Here is a 20,533-nt window from a genome sequence, read left to right on the forward strand (position 1 = left end):
AACTCCACAAGCACAGGATTGTTTTAAGCTACATCTTCTCTAATGCTTTTACTGAAAGTTCTGGCTAGCTGAGACAGACTGGACATTGCATTGTGTTGTTTGGAAGACTTTAACATGTTCCTCTGCTGCATGGGGTGGTTTGTTAGTTTGCTGCTTCTAATTCTAGATCATTTTCTCCTCCGGTGAGTTTTGATTCCAGTACTGTTACTCACGTATATAATGCTGTGATCAGTAGCTTAAACATAAATCCCCAGAATCGTTTTTGTCTGTACTTGACTGAGCTGCTGCCTAGTTGTTCTGTAACTGTTGGTGCTGCTTAAGCTAATGAAAAACAGAGAAAAAAGATATCTTAACTTAGCTTGATTTACTTGGAAATACCTCTAGAGTAACTACTGTCCTAACTTGGTTTCTTTGCTTTCAGATTTTGGACCTGAACAGACTTTATTCCAATGATATTCATGCCATGGCTAAGAATTATGGAATTGAGACTGCCCTGAGGGTGATAATAAAGGAAATAAAAGATGTATTTGCTGTATATGGTAAGATTTCTTCACATGTTTAAAGATAGTCTTTGTTAACATTAAGATGGGAAAACCCAGCCACAGTGCTTACAAAGTCATGGTTTTGCATGATCTTTTAATTTATGTGTATATTTTTCAGTTGCAGCTTTTCATCGTTTTAATCATTACAGTGCTTTCTATGAAGACTTCATTAGTTAGTTGTTAGTTTCCATTTAATCAGTAGAAAATTCACTAGACAAGGTTGAATTTATCCCCCCTTCACAGAGCTCTTCTATTCTGGTATATTTATTTTTTGCAAGCTGGAAGGTTCAGACAAATTAACTACTGATGTCAGAGGAAGGTAACCGTTAGACTTGTATAGTGGCCCTGAGAATAGGATTGATCTTGCCTTACTCTGGCTTTTTAATGATGGGAGTCTAGGCTCCCTTTGTAGTTGTATTTTATATCTTTCCTAAAATAGCTATGCTGGCTGCATTGTCTGAATGTTCTCCCCATGTAGGTTATTCAGAGTCCAGACAACTAACTTAAGGAAGATGCCTGACTTCACAGGCTGCTAAAGTTAGGCATGTTGAATTTGCCTTAAGTGAGCTAAGTCTTGCTATGAATTAAACTATTGAGAAGAGGGAAGATTAACACAGTGGGAATTTTAGCAACCAGTTATGTGAAATAGATTTGCCAGTTGGCAGCCCAGAATGGTCTGCCCTTCCAGTTGTTCAAGAACTGCTAGGTAAATGTGGACAGAGCTGTCAGTGATCCCCCATTACACTGACTTCACAAGCATTGTTTAAAAATATGTGCTGTTTCTTTCTAGCCTAAACGGGGTTTTCTGTGGATGCCTAGTATTTTCTCTGCAAGATATCAGAACCTTTCTGACTCCAGTGCCTAGTTAGGGCAGGCCACCAGGAGAGGGGCTAGAGCTCTGTCCCACCACAAATGGATGGATGTGTAATCTGCTTCTGCATAAACAAAGATGACGCATACCTTAACTGATTTTATGTAGAAAAACTGCTGCCTTACAGCATTCCTGACAATTTAGTTTCCCTGGAAAGATACTGTTTTATGTTATAGTGAGGTCTGCCTCTTGGATATTCGAGGCTTAGCAGTTAAGGCAGCTATGCACAAAGAGGTACAGCTGCCAGATGAATATTAATAGAGATGTTCTCCATGTTGATTAGATTCAAGGAGTTTAATTTAGACCTGATTTATTAAAACAAACCCAAAAACCCTTAGCCCTTGAATGCTCTGATTATTTCTCTTTCTTGTATTCTTAGGAATTGTGGTAGACCCTCGGCACCTTTCACTTGTGGCAGATTACATGTGTTTTGAAGGATTTTATAAACCACTAAATCGTTTTGGAATTCAGTCCAACTCCTCCCCTCTGCAACAGATGACATTTGAAACCAGCTACAAGTTCTTGAAGGAAGCAACAATGATGGGTAAATGGTTTAGTTCAAAATATATTGCTGCAGCATTTCACATATGCTTTGTTTTCATCGTAACTTTCCACTATTTTGAGTAATGCATAATTGCATTAGAAAAAATGCCAGAGGCAAAAATTTTAATTAAGCCCTTGTCTAGGAAAATTTTCCAGGTGTTTTTAATAAAATTCTGTCAGCTTAAATGAAGTCAGTGCCAGCATGTAATTTGTGGGGTCTGTGACTCCTTTCTTAAAGGATTAGATAGGCACTTTTATAACAAACCTTAAGATTGTTGAGATTTTTATAGCAAAGCTTTATAACAGACTACTAAAATTTGCCTTTTTCTGTCTCTGCTGTTAAAATTGTCATCTCTGCTTTGTTTTCCTGGCTTTGTTACAACTTCCATGTTTTCATCTCTTAACGTTGCTATTCAGCATTTTATTGTGAGAAGAGTCCTCCTGGCTGTTACTTTGATTCTGTTTTTCTGCTGCTTTGTAGCACTTTACTTTTTTTTCCTCAAACACAGACAAAAGGCCAGACTAATTTATCTAATGGTGGGTTGAGAGGCCCAAGAGTATCTTCTCTGCCCCCTCACTGCTGCTTTAGAAAGTGTAGAGATCACATGGCTGCATGGATCATTTAGGACATTTGAAATGGCACTAGCCATTTACATCTCTTATCAAAACAATTATCAGTTCTATGAAAAAAACCTTAGGCTTTAAGTCTGTCATTAGACAGTTTGCATGATCTCATGCTTTGGATACTAATTACATTGCCCTTTTGCAAACAGTCTTGGTTTCTGTCACTTGCCAGTTAGATGCTCTCTTTCTTGGATGCTACTGTGCTGCTGCTTTGCTACCTACTACAAATGGGAAAAGCTCTCAACACAGTCTCTTCAGCTAGGGTCTTAAATGGTCTTCACAGATGTCAGAGATACTTTTATCACTGAATTCCTATTTGTTAATGCTGTCTTACACCTTTTCTGGGAAGGTAATTTGGTTTTTAATAAACAGTATTAGTTACAGTTGACTTAGATTAATCTGAAACTTTGAAAGAAAAAGGTAAATACGGGATGAAATTGAATAGAAGAGTGTTTCTTGCACAGTTGCGCTATCTCTCTGTATTTATGTTATAACACATGCTGACTTAGAAGTAAGATAAAGTTTTTTCCAAGTGAAATGTAAATATATTTGTGGATAATATTATGAATAAAGACATGAAGTCTATACTGGCAGAACATGGAGAATTGGCAGGAAAGCTACGCTGATTACACGAGTGGAGGGAGTTCCTGATTTCACCACAATGGAAATCAAAGTTATAATATGGATTGCAGCAGTCTGGATCTAACTTGCTTTAATGTAACTGGTAACTTTACTGTTCAGTTGAAGAGATACTGCAGGGCTGCCTGCTTATGGCCCTGATCGATAAGAAGGAAAAAAGATGACTTGTGATTGTTGTGCTCTTCAGCTGACACACATTTAGGAGCAGCTTTTTAATTATTTAGTGGTAGCTTACAGAGCAGGAAGCACATGCCGTACACTGTGCTATGGTGTAACTCCTCCCCCCACCCTTTGTATGAGAGAGAGCTCCGTGCATTTTGCTCAGTAAAGGTGACCTAAACTTGTCAAAAGTTTAACAATTTTATTTCCAATCTTCCAACTGCTCTAATGACAGAATTCCAGCTTGCTGTAGTTAGGATGAATGAAAACCAGCCTCAATGCTTATAAAAACAGTGAAAGCAAAACAGTTCTAGCCAGACATGTCATCTGGAGAGCTTCCAAATTTCTGTGACACTATTTCGCTACAGTGAGTAACCACAAAATCAAAGGAATTCATGGAATGTCTCTCCAGTGAAAAGTTCTCTTCATATCTAGCCAGAAGGATTTAAAATTCACATCAAAAGGATTCACTCTTAACAAAGAAAAAAGGCAGCGATGAAAAGGGAATCTTTCTGGTTTTGCCTCACATGTATTTTTTAGCGATTTAATCAGCAAAATGTGTTCGCCTGGAAGGTTCAGTCAGTGTTCTCTTAGAATTCGAATGTGTTGTCTTTTCATTCTGAATAGGGAGAGTTTAGGAATGTGTGCCCTAATTCTTTGCTTGGACAAAAAGATAGGGATGAGATAATAGTTGCCCGAAGAGTTTTGGACTCCTGCTCTCAGAAATACCAATTCAATCTGAACAGTAGGTGGCAGTGCCCTTCTGAAACTGGGGGTGTGGGGGTGCGTGCTGAACCAGGTGACTTGTTGCGCGTAAACCACAATGCTTTCTTTTCAGCACTGACCTTTGAGAAACCTTTGGAAACATCCTAATATAATTTCATTTGAATTTGTTACAGGTGCCCGTGATGAACTGCGATCCCCTTCTGCATGCCTAGTGGTTGGAAAAGTTGTTAAAGGAGGGACTGGGTTGTTTGACCTCAAGCAGCCCCTTACATAGTGTTTCGGTTATAACTTAAGGATTCTGACTGAAATGTTCATCACAAGAGATATGTATGCTCTCTACAGCTATGTAAGAAGGGCACATACTGTGTCCCCACTCATATTCCCTGTGTCAATAGGTTCATTAATCTGGATACCTGATGAGCTTGATCTATTTAATGAGAATACCTGCAACTATAGGAGTTATCCTTTGATCCAAAGAAACATTTATTTGCTTTCATTAACGTAAAAAATGAGATTATTGGTTTACATAGAAAAGAATAAAATGAAGGAGACTGGGTCTCAAACAGGCTGTGTAACACCTGTGACACAGGAGTCAAAGCAGAATCTGTTTATGCTGTCTACTTTTTGTAGGGCAGAATCCTATCTCGGTGGGTGGTGCCAGTTGCCACACGGTTGTTACATGACAAATTTCCGGTACTTCAAATAGCATTCAGAAGTCACAGGTGTAGCTGGGCAGCGCTCTACTGAAGCTTTACCATCATATTGAAGTGTCTGTGCTTGAGGCGTATCCTCTACTTTTGCCGTACTTGCAGGCTCTGCCATGACTTTTTTAAGCTTTAGAGGATGCATTTTCCTATTCTGCTACTTCATTTTTTAAGAATTAAAGTCTATGACGTAATTGTTAAATTTATTAGCTAAAGATGGGAATTCAGAGGTTTCGTGGTTTCTACAGGCATTTTCCAATGCCTACTGTTACAACTTCTTTGTATGGAACAGATCTCCACACAGTGAGAAACATGCCAGTTGATAAAGATTTACTCCTTAAATGGCAACATGAGCTGCTGTAACAACTATGCAGAAGACTCCTGTAAGAATTACTGAAAGTTTTAAAACTATTTTTGCTTAAATATTCTGTAACATAAGAGGATGTTTAATAAAGGATGTTGTAAAGAAATACTCTGAATGCCCTGTGATGTAGCTGCATCACTGACGGAATTTTGTCACGTAGCCAACAGCCATCACTTTGACTCCAATGGCTGTTAAAAATTGTGTAGCTGACAGCTGTTAGCCACTCTCCAGAAGTCAGATTTTCTTGTTTATATATGTGATTTTAATCAGAATGCAATGCACACAAGTAGTTTAAATTCTTTGGAGTTTGCTCACTACCATCTAGGCAAGTTTTCTAACAGGTACCACTGAGAGTGAATGGGGTTGAAATCTCTGAGCTAGTGGAAAAGTACCAGAGTTCACTTAGGCAGCAGAGGAGCTCCTGCTTCCAGTGGAGCTGTGCTAAAGGTGATCAGATCAGATAGTGGGAGATGTCAACTTGGGATTGTGAAAGAGCCTCTGTGGAATGTCTTGATGGACTCCATTCTGCCTCAGCCCCTTAAAACTGTGTCAAATGTACTGCAGATTGCACTGAAGCTTAACAAATGCATTAGCTCGGTAGGCCTCCAGTTTCACTTTGCAGATCTTCAGAAAAGATTTCCTTGTGTCTTTCTCCAATCTTAGCACCTGTTACGCATTTCTCAAAAACATGTCATTCTGCAAACAGCTGGGACAGAATTAGTTGGATACATTTTGCAAATGGTTGGATGGGAAAGAACAAATGTAGTAGCAAAAAGACTTTTGATTTCAGACTGCAGTCTATAGTGTTACAGACCATTTGCTAAGAAAGATCTCCAAGAGGTATTCACAGTCCTGCAGTGAAGAGCATTTATGCTGTATTTTCTATCTGGAGATGCGGCATCCTTTAGTTCTTTAAAGAGTTTGACCTAAATAACTCATTTATCCCAGTGTTCGTATCACTTCTCTTATGAAGCTGAAGAGGTCACTGTGATTGTGTCATGGTAATGAATTATCCTTGGAGTTACGGAGCCATGACATACAAGAAAATTTACTAGTCTTGTATTTTGGCATAATACATCCACACACATATTCTGTGTATTTGAAATGTGTGTATGTGAAATTATGCTGGGCGACAACTGAGAAGAGGTCGTGTCTCCTGAGAACCTGATGCAACTTGATATCCTTTTCTAGTCAGTACCTTGCTTTTTCTGTTGCCGTCTGAAGCTCCTGAGGCCAGTGTTGCTGTGGCAGTCCCTCTGGTAGGCTTACATAGAATCATTTAGGTTGGAAAAGGCCTTTAAGATCATCTCTTCGGTGGTGAGAAGTAGTCCTGTGTGGTGGTGGGGCAGCAGTCAGCCAACATGCTTTAGGGAGCAAGTGGTGCAGATGCTAAATGGGCAGGGCAGCAAAGCAGCTATAAATAGCACATAGTTTTGTTTTGAAAAGATGTACTGAGGTGTCTGTCCTTTGCTTTACAACATGTTGTGTGTCCAGTTGCTGTTTCCTGCTCCCTGCAGAATTGGTTGTGCAGGAAATGATGCTGAATTCAGTAGTAGGTTAGTCAGTTGCGCTCCCAGGTTATCTAATACTGATGACCTTTAAACAGAGCTGCTGAAAAATGTGCTCTGGCTGTGGCAGGATGAGCCAACCTCCCCTTTCAGTTTTGAGTTGCCTGTCAAATTTAGGCACAGGCCAGGATCTGAAAAACTGTTCTGATCTGTACTGAAAGAACTGCAGGTGTAGGAAAGCCCATAACATTACAGTTTAGAACTTGCCTAACATCTGCTTAGGAAAACAAAGTAGGTGGCTGTTCATGGACAAAAGCGGTAGGGGAGGGAGTGTGGCAGGACCTTAGATGAGTCTGTGCCTCCAAGGCTGGAGACCAGTACTCTTTTGGCATATAAATGGGCTTAGTTTATATTCTGAAAGAGAGGCAGCTGTGGTAGCAGTTACTCTTAATCCATAGCATGAGCCGGCTGAGATGGGAGGAGTTTCAGTTTGCTTAAAATTCACATGTGTGCAGAAAATGAAGGTGGAAGAAATGTCCCGCTTCCTGTGGTCAGAAACCTGTTTCTCTTCATGCAACATGTAGGTCTGTGCAGCCAGATCTTTTATGTTTTAAAGTTTGTTTCTTGCTCAGTGCACCGATGGCTGTCGCTGTACAGTACTTTTTGAGGAAGTATGAGCTACCTACCGCCAAACAGTCTGGGAGAAGGCTGCAGTAACGGTGGGGCTCTTGCTGCTTTGTAATTATGTAAACCAGACAAATGGAGTCAGCTTTGACCTAAAGGACCCCAAAGATGTGATTTCATGGAGAGGAAGAAATGTGATCAAAAGGCCAGAAGAATGGGCTAGAAAACCCCTTTGGAGTGTGAGAATGGAGCTGGGACTTCCTTTTTCTTTTTTTCTCCAAGTAACTATTACTGCTCTGGATCGGAAGTCAGTGTGATGTTTTGCCACTGAGGAAACCTCCTGATTCTCTCTGGTGGCAGACCAAGCTCGGCTAATAAGAAGTGGTGAAGAAATACGTCAGGTGGCACCAAGAACGCTTCATGCTATTTTTGACTGTTTTCTGCAGGATCACTTTGAATACACGGTATTTACAAGTCTTTCTTCAAATATTTTTGACGTTACTTTCACAATTATCAGATGTAATGCAAAACTAATACTGAACAGTCAAATCTTGTGGTGATTTCCTCTAGTCTGCGTATGTATGCTGCATTTTCATTTATAGGTGATTTAGAAGTCAGATGCTGGCACTGGCTGCGCTTTTAATGCTTCTTCCCTGGAAACCATTCCTTCTCTTAACTATCTGCTGCACTGTAGGGTGCCAAGATGGGAGGGGAATGAGAAGAAAAGGTGGCTTGCTTTCTATGTGTTATCTCCGTTAATGATTGCAAATGATCTGTCTGGAAAGCTAAACCTTGACTAAGTGTGCACTTCAGGAACGGGCTGGTTAGTATATGCCAATATGAAAGCTGGGGGAAGAGGCTTTTTTAAAGCTGTAATAGAATATTTAAGAGTTACTCAGCCAGGAAGGGAAGCAGTGATCCTTGTCTTCTGGTCCCATGTGCTTCGGCAAGCAGGGCCTATATTGTGGGTTTTATCCTGCTCATACAGCATGAAGCACCCACTTGCTGATCTAGATTTGTTACTTGTAAGATGGGGATAACAAATCTTTTCAGTGTGTTGGTAACAGTGAATCATCTTGTGTTTTCACAGCAGCTGGAAAGTGAGCTATGTTCAAGCTTAGTAAATCGTAATAGAAGGCATGCTCTTGTCAGTAGATGTTAACCCCAACTTACTTGGGCAATGAGAATGGATACAAAGAGGAATTCGTGCTGGTTTAGTCTCAAAAGCAAGCTAAATATTAGAGGCAGGGAGCAGAAAAATTTGTTTTGCCAGATGGTTGGTTCCCATGTTGTTACGCTGGTGTAGGTCAGTACCCAAGCAGCGGCAGCAACACAGCCTGAAGAGACCTTTAATCATTCAGAGCTTTTCTGGACAAACCACTTGAAGCTTGCCAGTAAGTACTGAAATCTGGAAGCTACCTCAACTGCTGAGGAGTGTGGCAGGTACGAGGGCATGTGACACCTCAAGGACACTTCACACAAAGTCAGATTTTGGTGACCACGCTATGCTCCCACATATGGCTGGCAGCAGGCAGATCAAGCCAAAGCAAAAACCTTTCTCTGGGATTAGGTCAGACAGGAGAACTTGTGAACGTTGCCTGTAAAGGTTGAGATCCAAAAAGTGTTTGGAAAGTTTTGGTGCTGAACGTGGCAGTCTTGATATTTGGGGTGCATGTGAAGGCCGGGGTCTGTGGGTGTGAAGATGGCTGCTGTGCAGTGGGTGAGAATGGGATCTACCTTGCACAGTTTGTGGGCTTGAAAGCTACCGAAGCCAGAAGGGAACAGTGGAAATGTGCTTCAGTCCCTGCTTTTCCTTCCTGTCTATGTAGCGTGCTAAGCAGCACAGAAGATGCTTCACCTGAAGACCCCCAAGTTTTCTTTTGTAGATAAGTGTGTAATAATAATACAACTGTAGACAAGGTGAACCATGTTTGGTTGTGCCCATAAGCCCAATGTTGAGGGCAGGCACTGAGGACATAGGAGACCTGCTTTGGGCTCTCTGCAGTGCCCCGAGGAGCATCACACCAACTTTCTGAGTGCCCTAACCACCAGCTCAAGACAGGGAAGCTTCAGTTTTCCTATTCTGAAACTCCTTGCTGCTGCTGGAAGTGATGTGCTGTTCATAGGGATAAAGGAAGGAAGAGGTCAGCTTCATTCCTGAGGAAGGGAGGAGAAACTAGGGCTTTCTTGGAAGACCAGAGAAACCTTTCCTGGTGTTTGTGCAGCTTCATCCAGGAGGGTGAAGAGAAATCCTGCCTCAAAACAGGACTTTTTTTTATCCTTTTGCAACTGTGTCTTCTTCAGGATTTAAGGTATTTTCCTGTGATGTGAAAGATAGGGGTTGTAAGTCCCTTAGGCAAAAGAGGGTTATGAAGCCCTGTGCTATGCGTGAGCACTGTGACGCCCAGGTGAGGCAACCACCCAGCTCCTTCAGCATCTCTTTTATAGTTTCTGATTTGCCCTGCAGTGTGGTATAGGTTTGGTGAGGGAGGATGCTCCTGGCAGGAGGCGCACAGTGGCGGTGCAACGCTCAAGCCTGGGTGCTTGGCTGGAGGTGTACAGGGGTATAATGGGATGCTCAGAGTGCTGCGGGGTGAGAAACCAAGGTACGTATAGAGTTCTGCTGGCTGCAGGGTCAAGGGGCAGCAAAGCAGCGGTTTTCAGGAAGGCAAGGTTGATCTAGGGAGTCATCATCAGTGCGTCCTCCACAGGGGCCTCTGCCACTGAGCTGAGTGAGCTGTCTGCCAAAGCCAGCCTGACAGCCTGTTCCTGCTCCTGTTTCAGCGGGTGCTGTAGAGCCAGGATTAAGCAAGCTGCTCATTAATGATGTTTTACAGTTTTCTGGCTTAGATCCCTTGAAAGAGCTGACTGTTCAAATTGCCCTGGAAACGTTTAGGTCTGATCACAGAGCTGGAGAGGATGTAGAGCCGTTCCCGTTTTCCTGGGTGCATCATGCTCTGCCAGCTTCCGGAAGATAAATGATCCCCCTTGGCAGGGCTGCCTTGAATCTGATGGGGCTGCATCTTGGTCTGTAGTAACACTGCTGCCCTTGTTTGGGTTTTGGAGCCTTGCCTAGCACTACAGAGAATAATGAGTGATCAAGAAGTAAGTGGAACATTAATGCAAACTGCAATAAATACAGAGATGCATTATTAATGGAACATTAAAACTGAAAGGGCAAGTAGAGCAAATTGCATGCAGACTGTACAACAGCTCTGCAGAAAAATCCCAGGGCAGTACCTTGGGAAAAAATCGATGCTCTGTAAAACACTTCAATGCAGGATTCTTCTGCTTTCCATTATACTGTATTTCCTCTGCCTGGGAGCCTGGATTATTTCTGGCAGATGCAGAATTTGAGATGTGTGTTAGACCCAATAGCCTCGTGAATGTAAATAATGCTACAAATCAGGGCAGTGCCCTCAGCCTCCCACAGGAATCAGTTGTGACTTAATGGATCTTCTTTAATTTTGGATAAAGCTACAGAAGTGAATTTTTATGAGAGTGGAAAGGCAGCAGAGTGTGAATTCCTGCTCTTGCCAAGCCCAGGCTGGCCAGAAGTTTGAGGCCGGACCTAGACAGGTGCTAAATGAGGGGCAGCTGCAGGGAGTGCCAGTTTCATCCCCTCTTTGCACAAACAGCTTTGGGGACAACATTATGTAATTTTACAGTAACTGAAGCTCAGACAGCAGCTCTCATGCTTTGTCTCATGTTTTGGGGCTGGGCCAGGGCTCTGAGCAGGAGAGTGTTGTTGAAATAGCTCTTTTAGGGTGCTGATGCAGCTGGTCCTCCACCCACCAGGCTGCAGAGCTGCTCAGTTATCTCTGGTACAGCCAGGTCACTACGAGCTCATCTTCCTTCATTGGAGATGGAGCTAATGCCTATGCATGTGCCCAACTTGACAGGCCAGCAGCAACTGGGTGTCACAAAGCACGTAGTGGGAGCATGGACAGGATCTAGCCCTTTTACCTTAACCCATGACCCAAATGTTTGCCACTGAGTGGCTGCAGGTCTCTCTGTTGGCCCCTTGAAGCCAAGTCCTTCCCAGACAGTGCTTTTTCAGGCTCTCAGCTTTAGACTTCGCTTACAGAGGTTTTGTAGGTGTTACTTTGGCTTGGACAAACAGCTCTTGCAGTGGAAGCTGTAGCAAAGCCAGACCTAGCTGTGTCCAGTGTAACTGCATTCCCCTGCTGTGTCCCCATCCCTGGCATGCCAGTTTTGTGAGAGCCTCCCCCTTGCTCCGTGCTGGTCATCCTTTCCAAAAGACCATGATGGGGTTGCCACTTGTCCTCCCCATGTTTAATGTTGTCTTTCCCAAGTTGCTGGTGGGGCTGTTGCTACAGGGAGGGGGAGTGTAAAGCCAGGCTGGGGTTCATCCTTTGCAGCTAAATCCCGACATTACAGCCCAGGGGCTATGCTGCAGGGATCCGTGTTTCTCAGGGCCTCTCTGACCGTGAATTTAAGTCATCAGCTAGGGCTTCGTTCCACGCAGTCCTACAAAGCCATGTGAGGCAAACATTTTCTCCTGGGATTTGTGGTTATTTTTTAAAGGAAATGTTTAAAATAAGATTGAATTTTCTTCCTGGAGATGCAGAGTTAGTCCAGGGAAGCAAAGCTTTCTTTGCCACAGTGAAAGGAGTATGCAATAGGACTTGGACTTCTGGGTACTGCATCGTCTATGCAAGAAAAACTGATGGTTTTATGGATGAGAAAGTGGAAATGTCAACACAGGGAACACATGCATCCTGAAAAGTTGGTTTGACTTTGGCTTGTCACCTCACTGGATCACCATAAAACCCCCAAAGAAACAGAGGAGCATGGTAGTTCAAGAGAGAGGAGTTCTCCTGTTATGACATTTTGCTTGCAGTCAAGCGAAAGATTGCATCTGAGTGTCTGCTTAGGGGAGCTACTTAAGATATCCACAATTCTTGAAGTGATTTTAGATGTGAAAAGGTTTTTGCCAGAATAAAATAAACCAGCCAGTTTTCAACATCTGCAGTTCTTTCTGTTTGTTTGGGTTTTTTTTTTTTTGTCCTAAAATTACTTTGTAAATCCTCCTTAAATTAGTGAGGGAGTTTTGTGGATAAGAATGGATTTATTCACTGCCTGATAAAACATTTGAAAAACATCCATCTACAGTTAAATAAGGAAAACTTGTGATGGGTGTAAGCTCCTAGGGCTGAAGTCACTGAAAAATACAACTTGCCTTTTCTTGGAACTGAGTCCCTCCTGGCAAATTAACACAAAACATTTTTGTCAAGACCAGTCAGAAATCTCATGCTAGAACTAAGCACTCACCCAAGGCACCTGCCTCTTGCTAGTGCCTCATTTGAACCATCACCTCTGTATTTATTCAGGGACCATCATGGATGAGCAAGGGTTTGCGGAACATGGAGATGTGGAAAGTGCTCTTGGTGCATCTTTTCCTTCCCAGACTTGGAAGCATCATCTGAGAACTACTGTATCTTACATGTACCTGACAAACACAAAGCACCAGCTTTACAGTATGTCTCTGGTTTCCTAGCAAAACCTCAAGTAATTCAAAAAAGTTGTTGGGTGAATTCAGATAAGTATCTGTTAAAGAGTGTATTTACAGTGGCTGTTTGGGATAACAGGCTGAGAAATCCTGGATAAACACATTGAGTTAAGCAGTACCAAGGGGAGAGAGAGAGAGAGAGAAGGGGAAAGGAACAGTAAAGTCCTGTCATTCCCATTAAAGCCAAGCCTGCTGGTTTTAAAATCTTTAAGGTCAGATAAAGGTTACTGTGTTACCACTATGCTTTTTCCACTATGTCAGAAAAAATATATTGGCAGTTGACCCTTATGTGCAGCAGGGAAGAAAATGACTTTGTAATTATGCAACTTTGCAGTGATACAGCTACCTGCCAGCCAACTAGTAATTAATTACCTTGGTGCGTGATCTGAAAATGCAATAGTTTGCAGTGTCCAGCTGTGCTGCACTGCACAGTGGGCAATGCAGTAGGGAGCTTTAAGCCCTTTGCATTGTCTTTTTTTCTGGCTCAGTAGCAGAACTATCACAATGTTTCTTGCTACGTTATTTAGTCGCTGCTTCTGGTTAGCTAAGACCTGGCATCACCCCATCAGCACCACAGCATCAGGTCAAGTCAGACCATCTCAGCCTTCGCTTCATTAGAATAGTTTGGGTTGGAAGGGACCTTTAAAGGTCATTTAGTGCAACATCTTCATCCAGATCAGGTTGCTCAGAGCCCTGTCGAACGTCAACCTGATGTTGAATGTTTCCAGTGGTGGGACATTTACCACCTCTCTGGGCAACCTGTGCCACTCTGGTCTTGTTATAAGTTGATTTAATGCAACGAAGCTGGGGCAGCTCAAAGCTTTCACTAAGTGAAAGGGAAAAGCTGCGTAGTTAAAGCAGATATTTTTAACGCTCACGAGGTCTGGGCTCTGTTCCCAGCTCAGATACAGATGTCTCATGATCTCAGACAGATCACATAACTCCTCCATGTGTGGGGAGGGGCTCGTTGGCAACACAGTGGATACTCCTTTAATACAGGCAGCTTGCAGCACCCTGTGAGATTTACCAGCAGAAGCCACTGGTCCTAAATAAAGGCTTATAAAGCCATTTCCTGACTGCATTTGCTGTCCATTTCTGCTTCATATCTGATCACCTCAAAGATGGCTGATGCTATTTTTGTTAACTTAGAAAGCCCTATGGAGAGCATGCTGGTGGTTGAGTCAGTCCTTGTTTAGCACCCTTCAAACTACAGTTATCCTCTTTTTTTTTTTTCTCAGCACAGCAAGAAAAGAATTATGGTTAGGGAGCAGCCTGTCTAAACTTATATTGTCCTATTAAAGACAGAAGAGACCACAAGCATTTCAGTTTTTGTCATGCATGAGTCCTCTGCTGTGCTGATTCAAGAAACATAAAACATTCCCTAGCTCAGAGGCTCTTCAGCCAGCTGTAAGCACAGCCTGTACTTTTAGTATAAGGGTTCTCAATCTACTTTCCTACCTTCTGTCCACAGGGAATCATCAAAAAACATCCAGACCCCAAAATGATGGATGCAAGGAGGACCCAGAGCTTGGGGTCCTCCTGCCTCTTTGCTGCTTGCATTTGCCATTCAATTTTCAGTCAGCTCGGAAAGCCACCAGCATGTGTGATGTTATTTCTGCAAACCTTGAGAGCGTGGTAGAGGACCTGGGCATTTTTTTGGCACTACATACATTAGTATCCTGCAGACTGCAATCATCTTCTGCTCTGCTCTGATGAGAAAAACTGTGTTTGGGAAGGAAGCAGTCCATCCAAATGCAGTTTTCATCTGCCAGATAATCCCCTTCCGGGAGAGAGAGGTGTGATGATGTACTGAAGAGGTTTAACTCAATTCCCAGTCATCGATTACATTAGTATTTTACAGGCAATTACTACTTACACTAAACCTTTCAAAAGGCAAAATACCCAGGAAGCAACCGAGCCCCTGAGGGAGAGGACATGGGGAATATATCTAGGTATCTTCAGTCACTAGCTTGGATTTCTAGCAGACCCACCAACCCTATCTATACCCATCACTGCATCACTGAAAGCTTGACTTAGCGTTGCCTTGCAAGATGCTGACTTCTCCATTTTTTCTCAGCTTTACCTGATGACTCCTGTTTGGTGTGGAAAGCCCCATGGCAGAAAGCACCTACCTCCAGAAACCAAACTGGCACTTATTTTGGGGTTGTTTATACGACTTGTATGATGATTAGGAGCCAGGCTGCTGCGTACAGCTGTTGCTTTCCTGGGTGGGCTCTGACGCAGACTGTGAACACATGGACATAGTAAACTTGTTCCCCAGGAAGAAGGTTTCCCAGCATCAGCCTGGGAGATCCCTGAGATAGACCACATATGCTCTGCTAGATCACTGTGAGCAAATTCATCCCACTCGCCATTGATCCATAGGGCACTGCCTTCTTTAACCCAGGGTGCTTTTTTTTTCTCCCCTTTTTGGGGAGATTTTGTTCCTGCTCCCACACCAGCTCAGAAGCTTCTCACTATTAAGAGAAGCAGCAGTATCTGAGCCCAAGCATGTCCTGGTGAACAGGTCCAAGCGCTACCATAGGCCCAAACCACCTTGAGGCTTTTGCACGTGGTTTAGTAAAAGGGTTTTCAAGGTTTTTCAGCCAGACATGCACTGAGCACAGTGGTGGTGCCTCCAGCAAGGGCATGCAAGTGTCAAGTTGCATTTGAAATGCAAAGGGGATCAAAGTGTGTTTGCTGGCTGGCCAGCTGTTTGACATTCAGCAAGTGCTAAAAGCTCCCCATTCACCTTATTTTTCCTTCTCTGCTGAGGTATTTTGGGAAGTGGGGTTCAGCAGGTAATTTGCTGAGATGGTGGCACATGTTAAGAAGTTCCTTCAGGGCAGATGTGGACAAGCCGTGGAGGTGTGTGGTTTCTCCTAGTGCTGTTTGAGGAGCAACCTGGATGCTGGTTTTGGCTGTCCTGTGGTTGGAAGGCCCCCAAAAGCTCTTGTGCTGCACAGCATGGGTCCCCAGCCCTCTGCCAAGTCATGGCCAGGTCCTGTGCCCTGCCAGGCTATGCTCACCACCTGTGTCTAAGGAGATGGGTGGTTGTGGACAGCCCCAGTACCACTTTGCATCCTCCATATGAGGGGCTTGGGGATGTTTACACACTGCAGATGTGAAGATTGAATGCTAGAGATCATCCAGAAACAAGACTGTGGGGGTTTTGATGTTTGCTATTGGGAATATTCTATGCTCAAGTGTGAACCAGTGTGTATTTCCAGCACCTTTTTGATTACCCTAGGGAGAATTTGGATACAGATGTGAGCTGTGTGGTTTTAGCCACCAACAGAGAAATTTCCCAGGCCCACAAGCTCCAAACAGTCTCTTTCCTTCACCGAGGGGATCTGTGCTGCTGAGGCAGCCCTGTGAAATCACAGCTAGCCCCAAATATCGGGGTGGCAAAGGAACTGAAATTTTCTACATCTGTGCAGTCTGCATTTGATTTTCCAGCTGTGACAGTTGCTTGCTTTTAAAAAGCTGCAGTGGTGGTAACTGTCACGGGTTTATGTCATGTGGTGATAGGTGGATTCTCTTGGAGGTTTAATACCTTGAAAATACTTGGTTTTCTTTTTGAAAGAGGAAGTTTCTTACTGTGGTGGTTACTGTTAAGAACTTCAACACATGAACCCAGATCATTAAAGGCAGAAAACAAAGTAAACTCCAAATGTGTTACCTTTAAGAAATCATACAGTATTGGGTAGCCTCAGATTATGAATATCTGGGATGACTAACACTAAAAATAAGGAAACAACTCATTTAATTAGTAGTAAAGAGCTTGGAAGATGAAAAAAGACACAGGTGATTGAATAGAAGGAAAGAATAAATGATGTGTGTTTCTGATAAGCAAATCAGTGCTTTTCTTTTCAATGGAAAAAAGGAAATCTATTCCTGAGGTACCACAGGCCTTAAAAAAATAAATTAAAAAAATCAAACCATCAAGCTGAGTTATAGCCATGGGTATATCAGAGCTAGACCATGTCCTGGCGCACTTTTATGTCCCGGCCATCTTTTGTGCCCACCAACCTCCTGCTGAGATTTTTGACCAAGAGGTTTTGCTACACATTGCCCCCCCAAGCCACCCCACCCTGTCCACCACCCTTCTGGCTTCTGGCTTGGTGGGAGCTGCCAGGAAGTTGCCTTTCCAAGGTATGTTTTGGGTTTTTTGTTTTTCTGCTTGGAAAATCTGCTGATGTAGATTTGAATGGCAAATGCTGGCAGGGCTCTGAGACTTGAGCTCTGAGGTACACCATCTGGGGAGGGTCAATGTCCACCCTCTCCACCCTCCCCTGCACTTGCTGGATGGGCACTGGGTCCAACCAGCTCTCAGAGGTGGTCTGGTCTTTGGACCCCAGTGCGAGGTGAGAGGGTTAATAATTAATTGCTGAAGCAAAATGCTAGACGCTGAGGTGAGAGTTTATTGTCCAGGAAAAATCGATACATGGGATTTATTTGGGAAATATCAGAGAGGGCTGGTGGTCAACAAGCTCTGTCATTGTTCTGCATAGCACTAGCCAGAGAAGGGAAAACAAAGGCTGGAGGACCCTGGCTGAGATGTCCTGAATTCCCAGTGTCCCTCAGCTCTGGTACCTCTGTGCCTCCTTTAGTCTCCACCTTGAAATATTTCTGGATGCATCCCTATTCTTCCCACCACTTCTTGGCACTTTATCCACGACACCCGATGGTGCCTGTCTCCTTTGTTTAGGGGCTGCGAGTCAACGCATGCTGAGGATGCTGCAGATTCACAGTGCAGCTGATTCACCCACTGCCGATTTGGCCCTAGCTGCTTTTGATGAATTAAAACTCCGCAAACCCAAGTCTTTCCACCCCTTTGTCAGAGCTGGCTGAAATCATCTAGACTTAAACCACTCCAGGGCTGGGGGCCAGGCCAGGGCTTGCATAGGCTATTTTTGAAGATGAACCAGGCTTTAAAAACAAACCACGAAGTAGTGATGAGGATTTGATACTGGCTTAATGCAGGGCTTAAACATCGGTGCTAAGTTAGTGCATGGCATGGATGGTGCTCAGTAGGGAGGAAGAAGGTGCCTGCTGTCTGCTCCCACTGTTCTGCTGCTGGGCTGCATCCTGGCACAAGCAGCTGCATTAACTTTTTTATGCATAAAATATATATAATAGGGGTTTTTATATATATATATATAAATATTATATATGTATATTATTCAATGATACTCTTTTAGGTATGCTTTGGGCATTTCACTCTGCTAAACCCAGCTGTGATGAGCAGGGGGGTGATCAGAGCCAGCCCAGAGCCATCACCTGGCTTTGCAGGCAGCAGGCACCTGACAGAGCGGAGCAAAGGGTAGGAGGGCACAACGAAAGTCGCTTTTTCTCTTCCCCTCCGTGAGTACGTGTGTGTGTGTAGGACAGCAGTGCCCCAGTGCTGCTTCTGCCCTTGCGGTGGCCGTGGGACATTCCCATGCATGGCAGGATGTCTTGGAGAGGGGCTTTACAGTTTTAAATAAAATCTACCCCTTCCCAGCATGGCTTATGAAATGGGGATGCTACAACTAGTTGACATACAATTACATATTGTATGTAAAGCTGACAACAAATTACAAATGAGCAGGCAGAATTTGGAGCTCTTCTCACTTTTCAGAAGCGATCCCTAATTGCATAGAGCTAGGACTTTGCTTTCCCTTCCTATTCCAATCTGTTCACTTGCTCTCCATCATGCTGTGCTCTCACGCTTTTCTCAGCGTTGCAGGTAGGAGTGATAGGGAGCAGGTGGGGATGTCTCTGGTGACAGTTCATGGTCAGCTTCTGCCAGGTGCCAGTCCTGAAACGTCAGGCAGTTTGCACATAGCTGAGACTCTCAGCTCTCAGGCTTAGAAATACAGTGAGGATAATTATGTGGTATTTGGATTGCACCATGCTATTTTTAAAATCCCTGCCTCTAAGCCGAGGCACAAATCCTTTTATCCTTATGGCTATTAGAGAAGAGACACACACTGCTTTCCTATGGATCCTTCCCTTTTAAAATATTAATTAATTTTAAATTCACTATGTGGTAACTTTTTGTTAGCAAAAGCCTAACAGACTATCTCCAAACCGCTCTCTTGAATATACCTATGTATATATATGTAATGAGATATATGTATATGGCAATTTATATATATATTGATGCTTCACTTCAACTTTTCATGAAAGATTGAGCTGCAAATAATATTCCTGATGAGCAAATCGGAATAGAAGTGTTTGACCCATTCATCCAGCCTTAGACAAACTGTGCAACTCTGAGTGTGCATACAATTACACATCTAAATAAAAACAAATAGAAATGAGTCCACCCAGTAAAGAGGAAGTTAATTGCAGTGATTTCTATGCAGAGCAAGAATAACTATTCATGCAAATAATCTCCTTGAAATTTGCCTGAATGCCTGCAAATGCAATTGCTTTGACACTGAGTGCAATGAGACAGTTATATTTGTGGTGCCTTTGCAAGGCTGTGAATGAGCAGCTGTGAAGCAGTTAAGATTGACATCCCCACAGCACTGCACATGTGGTTGTCTTTACATCCAGCTTGACAAACAGGCAGAGCAGGGATTTCTGTGGAGAAACTAATGATGCAGCTTTTCTGGCTCTTCTAAGGATGGAAAACCAGAGCCTTGAGTTGGAAAAGACACATCCCAATGATGGAAAGCTATGGGAAGTGTGATTTATGAAGACATTTAAATGTTGCAGCTGGGAAGTTTGGCTGAGGGTGGAGAACAAGCTGATCCAACCACTGAGAGAAGAGAGATAAAAAGCACACAGAAGTATTTTTCCTAAACACTTATTTGGCTGAGAATTCAAAACCACCACAGTTCTGGGTTAAACAAATTAATTATTGACTATCTATTAGGAAAGACTCCTTTTCCAGTGTATCTGTTTTCAGTGGAGAAACACACACCTGACAAATCATGCAACCTATGGCCTGGGAAGTTCTGGTTTCCCCCTGTCAATCCAGCTTTGGTGTGAAATGTCCAGCCAGAGAGGGATGGGTGCATCATGGCAGCAGCCTCTCCCTTCCCCTGCAGCCTCTCACCCTCCTGCTCATTCACCCTCTGGCCCAGGCACCAGATGAATGAAATCCCAAATTCCCATTCCTTTTCTGCCCCAATTTTTTTTTAAATAGCTGCTGAGCGTATGAGACTCGCTCCTTGCCCTTTGAGCACCCTCGACCCCGGCGGCAGTGCTGCAGCTCTGGCTGAGGCAGTCCATACTTCGTCTTTGGAGGATGTTGGCAGGAAACAGCTTTAACCGCATAAAAGGACGTGATTTCATACCTAGCAGTCATTAAACCATCGGACTCCTTGCCACAAGATAATATTAGTAATGAAAAGTCTAAAGGGGTTTAAGAAAAGATTAGGCCAGTTCACAGAGGACAGGGTCCTCGGCAGCTCAGGGGCATGCTGGCCTTTTTTACAACATCAGGAAATCCTTATGTTGCTTATTGGCAGGATCTCAGAAATAATAACAGAGAAAGGATCACCCTCTACAAGCCATTTTTTTAATGACACCTTTGGAGAGCTATATTGTGCTATGGAGATTTTTGACTAGCTGCTTTCACAGGATTGTCAGATCAAACCCCTGTGCCTCAGCCTGCTGCATGTTGCTATTTGAACCCATGGTTATGTGATATCAGGCTGATTTTATGGTGCTGTTTTACAATTGCTTCATACTGGCATGG

At 43.3% G+C, this 20,533-nt stretch overlaps 2 protein-coding genes across 3 annotated transcripts in view; both read left to right on the top strand.

Annotated features, from left to right (window-relative positions):
• Positions 1-5,278, top strand: part of POLR1A (RNA polymerase I subunit A) — a 34,341-nt gene extending 29,063 nt beyond the window's left edge. For both annotated transcript variants that reach the window (XM_055710924.1, XM_055710929.1), the window contains exons 32-34: positions 422-539; positions 1,793-1,957; positions 4,278-5,278. In XM_055710924.1, coding sequence (XP_055566899.1) covers positions 422-539; positions 1,793-1,957; positions 4,278-4,378 — 384 coding nt within the window. In that variant the 3' untranslated portion in view covers positions 4,379-5,278. The remainder of the gene's footprint in view (positions 1-421; positions 540-1,792; positions 1,958-4,277) is intronic.
• Positions 5,279-5,548: 270 nt separating this feature from the next.
• Positions 5,549-20,533, top strand: part of ST3GAL5 (ST3 beta-galactoside alpha-2,3-sialyltransferase 5) — a 59,069-nt gene continuing 44,084 nt past the window's right edge. The window contains exon 1 of the mRNA XM_055705812.1: positions 5,549-7,768. The gene's annotated coding sequence lies outside the window, so the exon portion shown is untranslated. The remainder of the gene's footprint in view (positions 7,769-20,533) is intronic.

Source organism: Falco cherrug, chromosome 1 (genome assembly GCF_023634085.1).
Source record: "Falco cherrug isolate bFalChe1 chromosome 1, bFalChe1.pri, whole genome shotgun sequence".
Lineage (NCBI taxonomy): Eukaryota > Metazoa > Chordata > Aves > Falconiformes > Falconidae > Falco > Falco cherrug.